Source organism: Perissodus microlepis, chromosome 7 (assembly GCF_051167445.1).
Source record: "Perissodus microlepis isolate ML-2025 ecotype Zambia chromosome 7, ASM5116744v1, whole genome shotgun sequence".
NCBI lineage: Eukaryota > Metazoa > Chordata > Actinopteri > Cichliformes > Cichlidae > Perissodus > Perissodus microlepis.
The window spans coordinates 33,357,963-33,373,017 of NC_140467.1; the positions used below are offsets into that span (position 1 = coordinate 33,357,963).

At 38.7% G+C, this 15,055-nt stretch overlaps 1 protein-coding gene across 3 annotated transcripts in view; it reads left to right on the top strand.

Annotated features, from left to right (window-relative positions):
* The window catches only part of whrna (whirlin a), a 190,018-nt gene that overhangs the window by 76,470 nt on the left and 98,493 nt on the right, over nucleotides 1-15,055 (top strand). For all 3 annotated transcript variants that reach the window (XR_014800755.1, XM_084934724.1, XM_084934725.1), the window contains exons 2-3: nucleotides 3,405-3,623; nucleotides 10,490-10,615. Coding sequence is in view for 2 of the 3 variants with exons in the window: in XM_084934724.1 (XP_084790850.1) it covers nucleotides 3,405-3,623; nucleotides 10,490-10,615 (345 nt within the window). In the remaining variant the exon portion in view is untranslated. The remainder of the gene's footprint in view (nucleotides 1-3,404; nucleotides 3,624-10,489; nucleotides 10,616-15,055) is intronic.

Genomic DNA, 15,055 nt, shown 5'->3' on the forward strand with positions numbered 1-15,055 from the left:
CTGGACCAAGCAATCACTGCAAAAAAAGCCACAAAAGTATGTCACAGTTAGAGCAAAAAGTTTTTAAAGCCTTTGGAATCAGGATCTTCATCTAAGTCAGCTATTGTAAAACAAAATCTGACTAAATTAACAAAAAACAAGCAGTTTAATCATCACTTACAGGCTGGATAGATAAGTAAACACTTGATTTTTGTATCTTGTAGGTTGTTGGTGCTAAAGGAGAATCTACAGGGGGCCAGATGTTTCATAGCTGCTTACATTACAGAGACTGACGCAGAAAACCAATGCAAAAACAGCCCTAAACTGTATTCATACCACCACCATGCTTTATGGCTCATTCACACTAAAGTATATAATAGGATAGCAGACTCCTTACAACTACGAAAAGTAGTATCAGTTGGTGGTTGCAGTAATTTTGCTATTACAAGTAGTCGTGATGATCAACTGCCTTGATCAGATGTGAAGTGTGCAATACCTGCTGTTTAATTTATAATCGCCAAGATTGCAGATACATTGCAATTAGTCTGAGTCCGTCTATGCATCTTGTTTCAACTTGTTGCCAACTTTCTGGTTATGTTCCTAACAACAAGCAAGGCTACTGAGCACTTACGTCACTTTGCAGTTAAGTTGCCATCCTGAAGCAAGTATTTCTTTGTTTGTGGAGGAATTTCTATTTCTAATCTACAAGGTTTGGGGTAAACTGTAAATCTGAGTAGTTAATGTGAATTTCTTTTTAACATGAGTGTGCTTAGATGGTAATAGAACTGCAATGGATTGCAGCAGACTCCCAATTTTCACTGATTTCTCACAGTTAATTGCCATAGTATTACAAACAGATGGTGTTTAATTGACTCAAACTGATAGCAGACATTTCTATTTTTATCACTGTCTTAATGGGCTAAAGTCGATTTGAAGACTGCAGCTGACTGCGAGTGGTTGGAGATATGGTTCGCATCTTTAAAGCAACCATTTCAAAACAACAAGATCGCAAGTTCATTGCATACAGTCACAATAATTTTGATCATGCCAGTATCTAACTGCTATTTGCCCTAGTGTGTCTGTAATATTTCAGTATGCATAAGGTTTTGGTGTGGGCACACAGTACTACGGCTACATAGACTTTTGTATTGTTGCCAAAACTTTAACTGTATCTCTAATTTTCTTGTTACCTTCATGAGCATTTTTTCCTATTTCAGGATTGCACATTCTGCTCTTGGTGCAATCCTTGGAAGATGCCCAATCCTAAGAGAGCGTGCTGAATTTCCATTTGTGTTATTGCAAAGTACTAAATAGCCAGATCTTAAGAAATGTTTTACTATCATTTTCCAGCACAATGCATCTATGTAAAGCTATTTGTAAGGTCACGTTCATCAACCAACCGTCAATAACAAGACTTTGTCTGCACATCTAATACTTGCAGTCCCATCTTCTTAAGTGAAACATCTGACTCCAACTTTATTTGACTGATTATCACAGTTTCACATACTTCAACTATCTCTGTGTGCGATTATTCAACGTGTTAATGACGACCTGAAAAGTACAGCTGTTGTCGTGTTGTAATATTAGTCAAAGGTTGTTTGTTTATAATCGTGACTTAGATGAAAGTCAGACCACATTTTATGAGTAATCAGTGCAGAACTCTTCATCCCAAAAACATTTTTTGCAACTATAATTAACCGCTTTAGATTATAGATGGTGCAGTACATTCAAAGCCCTGAATTGATTTTTAAAGGTTCTGCAGTGATTTAATCACCATGCAATACAAATTTCTGTCTTCCTCTATAATAACTATAGTTGTAATTATAGCTGTGTCCCAGTTCTAGAGTAATATATAGTGACTCTTACTTATTTCACCATGCTTGTAGGTAATAAAAATTAATTTACTAGTTTTGTGCTGTTAGACTATTAATGGACCCAGCAATGGGAATGCCAATGCTGACTAAACAATGAATGAAGTTTATTTGCTTTTTTCAGTATCAGCCTTCCATCGTGATTATGTTTTGATTCCCAGGACCCCCTGGTGATGTCTTCTGGCTCAGACGGATGCAACACATTTCATGTTCTGGTGACAATACGCATTGCTCAAAACAAGGAGATTGTTTTTGACGTTACCACAGTCATAATTGACGCAGTTAATCACGAAGACATGCAGTTTTCCCTTTCTACTTCATGCAGTTTGTGGTTTTGCTTGGATATTATATGCGCACATTTCTTCCTTCTTTGCTCATGTGTTACTCAACTTATCTGCTACAGTTCTGCATCGATGCCGCCCAGAAAGGGAGCAGGAGGTGAAAGAGGGAGAGAGCGCTCAAAGGCATGGCAATACAATCAGGCATCTTCACTGCTGACAGGGGTTTGTTGCCTCAGAATTGAAGTTATTATCTCTCGGCACAAATCAAAATTGTGAAATTGATTCAGTCGGGTTGTTGTGCTCAAAGAGATGGGCCTCCGCTGCAATCCACAGCACTCTGACAAGTAATGATTTTAGTTGTTGCTCGGAGCATATGTTAATAGGCATTTCAACAGAAGCATTTAGTAGTTCCTTGCGAGAACTGTAGCGAGAAGACAAATGAACAAAGATTGATGGGAGGGGTAGCTTAATTGTAGCTCACTAAAGAAGAGAATGGAGGGACACTGTGTAACAAATTAAATTGGATTCCTGACAAAGAGGAACTTTGGGAAGTCTTTTACCACGCTGTGGTGTGGTCTTTGTTGTGACAGTCTTGGACTCTAGTTCTATACTGAGCCAGTGTTTCACAAATCTTGAGATTGTTGCAGTATCTGTTTTAAAAATCAACAGTGTGTGTTTCGTTGGTATGAAATGAAAGTCGAGAGTCCTTTTGTGTTGGTGGTACACAAGGATTTTTTTGATCATTAAGAGATTCAACCCTATTCAGCTTGATTCCTCCAGACCACGAGGCACATGGGAATACATCGATCTGCAGAGGAATTGCACATATGGCAAGCTATCAGAAGGCAATGAGGCACAGCCAACAGCAATTTTCTGTAGAAATGTGTTAGAAGTGTTGTTGTTTGTGTGTGTGGGTGGTGGTGCTGTTTGGTCATTCGGGGTTTTTGGATATTAGAAAAGCCTTCCAAATATTGGCCATTTCTCTCTGCAATCTTTAATTTTCAACCAAACAGTCGTTTCAGCTTGATTTTTTTTGTGTGTTGTCTCTCACTTCAATATCTTCTTCTAAGCCCTCACACTGATTTTATAACCATGGATGTTTGTGTGTGGGAGTATGTTTTGGCTTTGTCAAATCAAATTAAATTGACTCAAGTGTAGATATGCGAGTATACTTTGCTCCTTCAACTCAAGCACATACTGAAAAGCAAATTTTTATTTTTTATTTTTAGTTGGCCTCAATTTACTCTCCTCCGCTCTCTTTTCTTCTCCTCAGGTGCTCAAGGGAAGTAAAAAGCTTTGCCTCTCAGTGCGTTCAGTCGGTCGCATTCCAGGCGGCTATGTCACCAACCACGTTTATACCTGGGTTGACCCTCAGGGCCGAAGCGTGTCCCCTCCTCCTGACCTGCCTGAGCATCGCAGCGCCACTCTGAGAAGAACTGACAGTCAGCGCCGAAGCAACATGCAGCTACTCCAGGAAGGGGATGAGAAGAAGGTAGAGACCTTACATGCAAAGCATTAAACTAGAGGACCAAAAATGCCTTTTAAAAAAACGTAAAATTAGTTCCTACATTGTACTTTTAACACCCTGTATTTGCTATAAGTTTACTATTACACTACACTATGTGCACTGATTGGAGCAAAGAAGCCTCCAAAACATTTTTAGTTTCAGCATTGGTCAGAAAGAAGCCAACTGTCATTTACTATATCTTTTTATTAGGTTTTGGACAGTACGCGGAAATAACAGCAAGAATCGTTTGCTTTGACAAGCAGTTCACCAACATAACAACAAACTGAAATTAAATGGACAGTTAACTGATAACCTGTCAGTGTTCTGCACCTGTCTTGCACACAGACATCCACAGAACTTCTAGAGAGACGCTCTATATTGACCTGTATGTTTTAAGGGGCGGAAGGGGCAGAAGAATGCACCCACAAAAGATTAATGGTGTATGCTAAGGCTAAATTTTGTGATGCTAAAGTAAGTAACAAAGTCTAAAAGCATTTGATACATAAATCATCAAACATCTCATAGATTTCACAAAAAAAAAATCCTATTCGACTTCCTCCAGTGGCACAGACTAAAAATTTGCCTCTGGAAAAGACGTCACGCTGTGAACAAGGTTTAAGACTGAGATGGGAGTATTCACTTTAGGGAAGGTTTTTCACTGTACTGATACAGATCAACGAGTCCCCATGCAGCACTGCTTTGTTTGGACCATGATGCCCACTCTATTTAACTCTTACTTGAGTCATTTGAGGCACAACTTGATGTTTTTCTCTGAAGTCCCTGTCACTTTCGCTTGACCTCAACAAAAAACAGCAAGAAGATTCATACACTTAGGAAAAGAAAAGAGGATCCGAGGATCCGACTCCACTTGGAGTACACTGTTTAATAAAGTGACAGTAGGTATTTTTGACATTTGTCTGCAGTGTGGAAATGACAATGTCCCCAAGCCCATTTTAGATACTTTATTTTTGTTGTGCTGCTTGACGCAGGCTTTATAAACTCAGATGAACTGGTGACGTTATTATCAAGGCTAGAATTTTTAGAAAGGGAATGTGTAAAGTGAAGTGAAATGTTTTTCATTTATCTTGTCCCCTCACTCTTCCCACTACAGACATGATGCAGGGTAACTCCTGCCTTTATTGCTCCTCTCAGCCTCCGTGACTAAAGCAAAATAATTAATTATAATCCTAAAGGCTGGCAATGCAGCAACACTCAGCACATAACTAATGCAAGCTGAATTATACTAAACCTTAAGCTCACTCTGATCTTCATAACAGACAGATTGCATTACTGCGGCATAATTGCTATAGTTAACCTGTGGGTTTAACAGTTTGTTCAGGTTCAGAACATATCAGCACATTGTAGCATGAAATGAAGACTCACTGGTAATTAACATTTACACGACCTGCACTGCTTGTCAACTATTTGTATTTAGGAACCTTCCTAAGCAAAACTGACTATTTGATCACATCCCAGGATTGCAGAAAATGTTCATGCAGAGGCCTTTTTGTGTGGCGTTATAATGCATGTTCTTGTGACTGCATGTTTTCTCACAGGGAACTCCAGCTTCTTCTCCAAGTCGTACCTGTTCGGTTAACTGGTGAAATTCTAAATTGGCTGTTTGTGGGAATGTGAGGAGAAAAGGTTGCCTATTGCACTGTGTTAGCCTTCTGATGGGGTGGCGACCAGTTCACAGTGTACCCCAGCTCTAATCCAGTGACAGCTAGAAAAGGCTTCATCCTCCATTCATCCTACATATTCATAGAGTTCAATTAACTGACCTTAGAGAACAATAATCATGAGGCTGAACTTTAACCATTTCATCACCTGACTGGACAAATACAGCCACTGGATAATTATTAGTCCTACCTTGTAATTTCTAATTTTCTTAAAATGAGACAGTCTATTTAAAAACAGTTTGAATAAATTTGAAAAGATATGTTTCAGATGCTGAATTTTAATGGGAGTTGGTTTTAAGTTGGGTTGTGTGAGCCGGCTAACTTTAGGCACAGTAAAAGAAGTGTATAACACTGGATGCTAAAATTAAAAACTTAAACGATAAAAATAATTGGACCTCGAGTGCCGTAAAACCTTACGCTCTCATCACCTCATGACCTGCAGGGAAGGAGCTATCAGAGCTGTTTAAAAGATTTATTGCACTAGAACTTACAATTTTTTAGCACCTAAGAGCTACATATTAATCTTAACTGCTTCAGCTCTATTAATGCAGACTTCAGCTCTGCATTGCAGATGAGCAAATATTAATCCAGTACTAAATAGAGTTTGGCAGTTCATTGAAATTCTAGTTTCTATTTCTGATATTATTAATTTTGAGTCATGATATGTCTGCATAGGATGGAATTAGAAATATGTTAGAAAATATGTCTCAATTAAGTTTATTTTCTTTTGGAATTGCTTCATTCAGCTCTCTATTCTGTGGGTGAGACCATGCTCTGAATTATGCAAGCTAGAGTTCCTTTGATCCACAGCTGTTCTGATAATGACAGAACTGTTCCCCTTTTGGATAATCTGAAGCCTACTAATCATTCATTAATTTGTAATGTATGAATTTGTAAGTGAACGGCATCCAAGTCCAATCAGGTGCTTTGTATCAATACCACAACTACTGAAAGTTGCTTTGTAGCATCCGGACAGTACATGTATGGCTTTGCTTTTTATTGGCAAATTTCTTAAAACATCCAATGCTCTCTCAGCTACTTCTTCGGGAAGGTGGTATTTTATTGTCATTCTACTGTAGTACAACTTTTTATTAGCTATATTAAAATGTAGCAAGCCTCCAATCTAACTTGGTTTTCAAAACGCCTCTGGCTTTGGGTGCCGCAGACACTCATATTGATGCTTCAGAAATTAATCACTGTTTGGCCAACTAAGGCTCAGGTTTAGCTTAGGATCATAACTTCTTGGTAGTAAATAATTCAGACCATGCAGCAATAAATTAATGAATTACTTTGTGTTGTTGGCTGCGGGTTTGTCTGATTTTGGTATTTTCTGCCTGCCATATGATGCCACTTATCACTTGTCACTTGTTACATTAGGCACTTGCACATGCGGTATACCCCGCCTCTTGCCCTAAGACAGCTGGGATAGGCTCCAGCCCCCCCCCCACGACCCTGAAAAAGGATAAGCGAAAGCAAATGGATGGATGAATATCTGGTCAATTTGAATATGATGACAGCAATACATCGTAAAAAAAAAAAGTTGAAATGGGAACAACAGAGGGCTTAAAAAGTTGGAGGAACATTTTGTAACTAGGTTAATTGGCAACAAGTCAATAACATAATTTGATATAAAAAGAGCATTTAAGAGTTTCTCAGAAGTAAACATGGACAAATGTGCATGAATCTGCAAATACCTATGTCTACAAATTGTGGAAAAATTTCAGAATGTTACTCAATGTAAAATTTTGAAAAAGTAAAATAAACCTATAAAGAAATAGCAAAACTTTAGGCAACCTGGTACTTAAAATATTTTTAAAATAAATTAAAAATGTAAAAGTTTTACACCAGCCAGCTCAGTAACATCACAGAAAATTGATGAATACAGATTTTTTTTTTTTTTAAACCATGGAAAGAATTCTGTGATCATCAGCTCTTTCCCTGGTCAAGAATCCTTCACAACATCTAGCCAAGGCAACACCAAGAGCATGAATGTATATACAGAGAGTTCACAACAAGATGCAAAACAGTGGTTATAGTCAGAAGCAGAAAGGCCAGATTAGACCAAAAACACATCACAGCTGGCACAGTTCTGTGAAAAACAACAATAAGCATTTGACCTTGACGTTCATTGTTAGTACCCAAGATCAAAGTTGACCATGAAAAAAATGGAGCATGGACATGGAGAGAGTGTCAGAGTTTTAGTATAGCCCTTGCCCTTTGGGGGAAGAGTTGCGCTCTCTGATTTATGATAGCAGTAGCAGGATTCTAAAGCGTTCTAAAGCATGCAGGGCTATAATCTCTGCTCAGACTCAGTCACATGCTGCAAAACGATCAGATGATGCTTCGCAGTGCAAGTGGATACTGAAGAAGAAAATTCTGCAAATGTAACTCAAGACTTTCTCAAGCCACTTCTTCAGTGGCCTGGTCAGTCAACTGATCTCAGCCCAGTAGTAAACTTAACAAATGAATGGCTGGCATGGCGTTATCAGTGAGAAGTGGTACAGTTTAACTTTTTATACAGTACCTACAAATTCCACTCAATACAGTAAAATAGTATAACTTGCACACATAATTGCATTTGTCTGTCCCAAATGAACAGGTCTCAAGGGCCATTGCTTAGAAAACAGAAACATTAGAACACTGGGACTTCTTTTAGACAGACAGAGCATTAAAGTGATGCTGGGGAATATAGTGTGCACCAATAGTTGCTATATTGTGCCAGAAAAAGCAGAATGAATCTGGTAATTAAAACTATGCTCCATGTCCTGCATAAATGTCACAGAAAACATGAATGCCTGCATATTCCTAGAGGTGAGCAAAGGTGGCTCGCTTATCTCCGATAGGCAGATAGCTGTTATTAAAAAGGAGGACCACAGTGCAATATGCTCTGAATGAAAGTAAAACCTCTGCGCCAGATGTCAAGTCTTTGCCAAGGGGTATATCACTTGGATGAAAGTGACATTGTTTAATACAGATATTAGCATATGTGCCATCTTGTAGCCGCCAGTGTGCAACTGATCCCTCGTTTCAAATCTGGCAAGAGACAGCTGCACTGGGATCAAACCAAGTAATCAAGAGCCTCATTGTGATGGAGAAAAGCACAATTTATAGTCTGGCATAGCTAAGCAATACTGAGCCTCCCCAAGTGGACAGAGTAAAATTTGATGTTGTTTCTTTGTTTTCCAAATGTAGATATTCTACAAATGCTAGGTTCATCCAAGTAGCCCCAATGGCAATTATAGAGAAACCAGAGTGTTTTGAAGTTCAAGCTGGGTAAGCTTGAACAACTGTTAATTAAAAAGCATGGCTTAGTGCTCTGGTATAAAGTAGTAGAAGGGGGGGAATGGAGCAAACAATGGGCCTAGGAGGGAAGGTTTTTTTTCCTAATATCTTTTTATTGTTGTTTTGGGGTAGAATCGCATTTGAAAATCATTAGCATGTAATGTTGTGTGTCATAAAATAAGAGATGCCTTTGACATTAGAAGATTACTTAATTAAGTGAGCTAGAGGCTCAAGGGCCAATGCAAATAGTCGTGGAGTTGAAGGAAAGTCTTGATGAGATGACCCAGAGGCACTAAACAATGCCCTGCTAGAATTCCTGACAGTTTACAATAAAGCGGTTTAACAGTCGAATGAACCCATCATTACACTTGCACAGACTGCAAATAGGACCACCTAAGTCTTTCAAACTCTTCTGCTAACCAAGTCATTTGGCAGCAGCTGGGTGGTTAATATCTACAGCTGCAGTGCTATATATAACCTGGGGTAAAAGTGCCATGCCTGTATTAAAGGGGAACTATTATGCTCATTTCCAGGTCCATAATTTTACTCAAGGACTCTACTTGAGTAGCTTTTCCTGATTCACATGTCAAGATAATCTTTATTTATCTCAAAATGCCCGAGATTACATGATATATTAAGCATACCCCCTTCAGTTACATCATACTGTTTAAAAAAATAGGGAAAATATCTAAAATAAACATTTACAACAGTCTGAAGTTTGGGATTTTGTGATTGCTTGTACACACACTGACCTCAGTATTTAAAACTTTGGTTAGGATGAGCATGTACTGTGACAGTATACATGACAAACAAGAAAACACATAAATACTGTCTTCTAATTTTTGTAGTTTTGAAAGTATAAGAAAACAGACACATTTACATTTATTACATTTATACTTCTTTATAACATAGCATCTCCTCTCTGCATGTGTGAGGCAAAATCAGATTTGACTTAAACATTGCTTTCCTAACTTTGTAGAATAAAATCTGACAATAGTATCCAAGAATATAAACAAACAGAATTGTATTTATTGGTTAAAAAAAAATATGCCAACAAGTTTTTACGTTATTGACCATATTTATTTGAATTGGTTTAAATTCATGTCAGTGTTTTAGTTAGTTGGTTTAGTCGGATTCATTGACCTGCTCTTTTCTCGCAGTGTACTACTTTGTTGCCAAGCCAGTGGCATCTGAGTGATGCACACAAGGTGCCCTTAAGCACAATTATTTTAGTGTGCAAGGATAACATTGGTAATGGCCATATTTTATCAGAGACCACATTTTTTTTCACTAGGCCACAAACCAAATAAACGCTGTGGTTCTAGTGGAATATCTTTTGAAAACACGTTTAAGGGAAGCACCGGATTAGTCATGCACAGTACATCGTCTACATATCACTCACTCCCTGCAGAAGCACTTTAATTGGGTGGTGTAGCAGAGATATCTTGTAGTCCCCCAATAATTCCTGTGGTGGTTTATTTGAATTCAAACTGTGTCCGATATTGTCCATGCTGCTTATCAGAGGAAATGACACGGATGAGCCTTGTGAACCAACTGATTGACCAATTCAGAGAGCCGTTCCTCTAATCAAAACAGATTCTGACTCCCCCATTAATGGTGCTGACTCACCGCATCTAAGTAGTTCCTGAAATTCTTCATCTCCTTGCTCTCAAATGCCATCTCAGAGCAGGGCTGTCATTTGCTCCATGCATTGTGTTTCACAACTTCATTTCAATGTGAGCAGCCCGACTCCATGAGCAAATCTGGCAGCCCGTCAAGGAAAACAATCATTTAAAAGTGTCATTTAAAATGCTGATATTTATATTATACTTCAGATATTTATACTCTTATTCATCCTGTTTTATTGGTTTCTCTCTTTGTGTTAAATAGGTCAACCTGGTTTTAGATGATGGCCGGTCTCTGGGTCTGATGATCCGAGGGGGAGCAGAATACGCTTTGGGTATTTACATCACTGGAGTGGACCAAGGGTCAGCAGCAGAGTGTGGAGGACTGAAGGTATTGCTTCAATTTCATTTTTCTCTCACTTTCTTGCACGTACATTGTTTATCTAACTTATGTCTTGCAGCATAGCTAGTTATACTTTGGAATTCACATGAGAAGATTTGCTAGCTATTTGAAATCATTTTAGTATGCTCCTCCCCCACACGGTTTTCATGCCAAAAACACTTGCTGTATGCCAAAAGTCTCATTATATTGCTTTACAGTGCATCTCACTGTATTGATTTGAGGAAATAGCTTCTTTATATGGTCTGTTCGAGATTGTTCATTACAAATGCAAAAGTACCTGCAGGCTACATCTGCAGCTTCCTCTGCTGAGCTCAGGCTCTGCTCGGTTTGCCATCAGATAAACCACTGGGTTAAAAAATATATATGCATAATGCTTTTCTTTTAACAGCTGTATTACATTATTGTGGCTTGTTTCTGGATGCCACTAGGTGTTCTTAATTAAACGATCAGAAACATCGTTTGGAAAGGCTTGACCTGACAATGTCGATCCTTTAAGGATCCAAACAAAAAACCTTTAACATGGGATCGATCCTCTGCAGTAGTTTTTTTTCTTTTGATGAACAAATAAATGCTGCTGTCAAAGTTAGCTTCTTTCAACTTAGTGATACTTGTGAAGGTGAAACCGTTTCTCTGTTTCAGAGACTTTCTAAAAGGTATTTCATGCCTTCATTTCATCTCGGCGTGACTACTGCAATAGTCTCTATTTAGGTGTCAGTCAGTTGTTTCTTGCTCGACTGCAGCTCGTCTAAAAGGCTGCTGAGGGACTCTGACCTGGTATTCGCAAACAACACTGCATTTCACCCATGTTAGATTTTAAGATTTTATTGTTCGTTTTTAAGTCATTACATGGGTTGGCATCTACCTCGCTGATCTTTAAACGTTACTCACTGTTATCTGCTGAGCAGGTAATCCTTGATGTCCTATTGTACAGATTTAAATATAAAGGATATCGTCTCTTTTACAGTAGTTGCTGCAAAATCTTCGGACTGTTATAAAACAAATTTTTACAACTTGTCTTTTAAACCAGACAGAGCTATTTTTTTCATAACTATAACTTGAATGTGTTGTATTGTTTTATTATTACTCTTTTAGCATTGATCTGACTGACCTGACTCGAATTTCAAAATATTATTGTAAACAATATTATTATTGCATCAGGATGGGAGGCATGCCAGATAAATGCACATAACCATCTAAGGCTGAAAAGGCCAGCTCAAGTCATTCTTGTTCCTGTGTTTGTCTGTCAGCCGCCTGCTGCTGATACATCAGGAGGAATGAGAGAGAAAGTAATCAAACTCGCACTGTAACTTACATGTCACGGGCAGACAGCATGTTGTTAGTGGTGCTGAGGCGCAAGAAGCCCGGCAGCATCTCAACAGACCCGAGTGACTTGTACATGCTGTTTAATGTGTTTCGGCTGAGTAGCTTATTTACGGTCGAGCGTTGAAAACTGACATTAGCAGGAGGAACCTGCCATGAAGACACAAATATAGAAAATATATTTTCCCTTTTGGTTTCATTTTTTTTTTCTTTTTTTTCTCCCAAAATTTGAACAGGGCAAGTGATTTGGAGAGCAGATGTGTGCCTCAGTCGATCTTTGTAGTTGATGACTACAAATGGAATTGCAAACTGATGTTATCAAAATCTAATGACTTTTTCATTGTATGTCAGTTCTGAATATTCTAAGCTGTCATCACTTATTTTTCACAGTATTAATGGGCTGATGCCAGTTATGCTCCAACAGCAAGCTGACGTGCAGACACACACACACACACACACACACACACACACACACACACACACACACACACACACACACACACACACACACACACACACACACACACCAACTGCCAGCATAGCACCGCCTCCTCTTGTTCTCTCACAGTGCTGTGTTCTTGTCATTCGTCTTAGTTTCCATGTTATATTTATCTACTGAGTACCTACAAATTGAAATGATGTGGACTCAGTTTTTCCCTGTGACATTAAATACTGATATTTTTAAGTTTTTAGAAATTCTAGTACGTACATATACGTACATATATGCATGACATCAATTGTCCAATATAAGGAGGAGCACATGAGTAGCAGTTAAACTGTAAATATTGGTGGATCGATCCATACTCCAGTCTGCATGCTGAAGTATCCTTGGGCAAGATGCTAAACCCCATGTTGCTGTGATGAGTCAAAAGGCACTATATGAGTATCAGTCCCATTTACAATTTAACGTCCAGCAGTGTCTTGTAATGTTACTTTGTTGGTCGGTAACAAAACTAAGTTGTTTTACTTGAAACCAAAGTGAGTGATTGCTTTTTAGGTGCTGTTGCACCCAGGAGCAGATTAAAGGGTTGGCTTAAAGGGGTTGGCTAAGGTTTGGCTAAACTAAAGTGTAGCCATCCTTTTAACCACCCCACAAACGTATCATGAAGACTTAATGTGAGTCATATATTCACAGAACTGGATTTATTAATGACTGGAGACAATTATTAAATTTTTCTAAAATACCTTTTCCAAAAACATTTCTCGATATGTCACCTGGATACATTTTCACAGCACAGTCTTGATTTACATTGTAAATGAGCAATTAAAGTCACTAATAAAACTTGCTTCAATCCACCATCTAACTTACTCTTAAATTAAACACACTTAAATTTATTGACCTGGCCGAGCTTAAAACAGTCCAAATTATGTACGGAGCAAGATAAATATTCAGTTTTTTCAAGTCTGACAAAAAAAACCCCCCATGCACTGAGAGGAAATTATGTGTTTAAGGGTTAATAGTAAATATTACAGCATTACAGTCAAGGGAGTAACGCTGAATATGAGGGTGATTTTACTTTTCAGTTCTGTCGAATTCTCACTCTGCTCATCTGAATATTGCTGTTGTTTGTTATCATTAACATTATTGTTATATGTACATATAGGTAATGAGGAAGCCTGTGTAAAGTCTGTCTATCTGCCATTCTCTGATTATCAGCAATTTAAAAAAATAACATAAGCAATAGTTCCAGATTTGTAATTAATTAAAGGTTGCACAAAAAAAGCATATTTTCAGTCCAAAAGCCACTTCGACCTTGCAGTCAGTATTTTCTCTACAGAAATTTGCTCTGCAGAAGCAAAATAGCGAAGCTGTGCCATCGTCTAAGGCCGGCTCTGTAAAAATCACGCCATTGGACCACTTTGTGGAGCTGCTGTGCGTAGCCAGCAGAAGCATCTGAAATTAGAGCTCTTCCCAGGTGACAGACACATATCAACCAGGCACAGTTGGAAATTTACACGATGATGTTATTTTTGTCCTTTCCACTAACAAAATTCAAAATAATACAAATGCCTCCAGCACATAAAGGTTATCCTTTCTGCTGTCTCTCTAGCTAAGCAACACATGTGCACTCAAAAATTATGCAACAGCCCTTACAAGAGGAGAAGAAACAGAAACAAATATTGCTGTGGATCCCTTTGTTTATCTGAACTGCTAAACTAATGCATTATGTGACTTGATACAACAAAAGTAATGTACTTGCATGTTACAACCAACACTTCACTATAAAAGAGCTTTGTGGTCAAGTGAAGCCAGTATAGATGTGCTTTCGGTTTCAAGTCTTATTTTGTACATTATAGTCTCCCTTATAGTGAAAAAAAATATGATGCATCATGGTTTTCTCAGCACGGTGGGACGGTGGTTAGCACTGTTGCCTCACAGCAAGAAGGTCCTGAGTGCGGGGTCTTTTTGTGTGGAGTTCTCCCAGTGTTTGCGTGGGTTCTCCCTGGGTACTCCGGCTTCCTCCCACTGTCCAAAGACATGCACCTTGTGGGGATAGGTTAATTGACCATTGACTGCATTCACCATAGATGTGAATGCGGGGTAAATGGACTTTTACCGTATATGGACTTTTCCAATGGACTCAGTTGGAAACTCTAAATTGCCCATAGGTGTGAATGTGAATGCGAATAGTTGTCTGTCCCTGTGTGTTAGCCCTGCGACAGACTGGCGACCTGTCCAGGGTGTGCCCCGCCTCTTGCCCTATGACAGCTGGGATAGGCTCCAGCGCCCCCCGCGACCCTGGAAAGGATAAGCGGAAGCAAATGGATGGATGGTTTTCTTTATGGACTGGAGCAAACTAGTGACTGAGTCTTTCATGCAAGTGTTCTGTGGATTCTCATTGGGATCTGCCTCTCTCTACAAACTTGTCACATTAAGCATTAGAAAAAAGAAAGAACAAGTTTAGATCAACAGTTTAATGAACAACCTCCTGAAAAACTACCAAACACTTAAACGTTCAGGAAACACTATCCTGTTGGTCACTAGTTAACAATAACTACTTGGTCATGATCAGAGTGAGTGTAACTCAGCACCAGCATGAAGTGATAGCTAATTTAGCAGAAAATCATTTATGCCACATGCTAGTCCTACAACGAGGTCAGATCAGA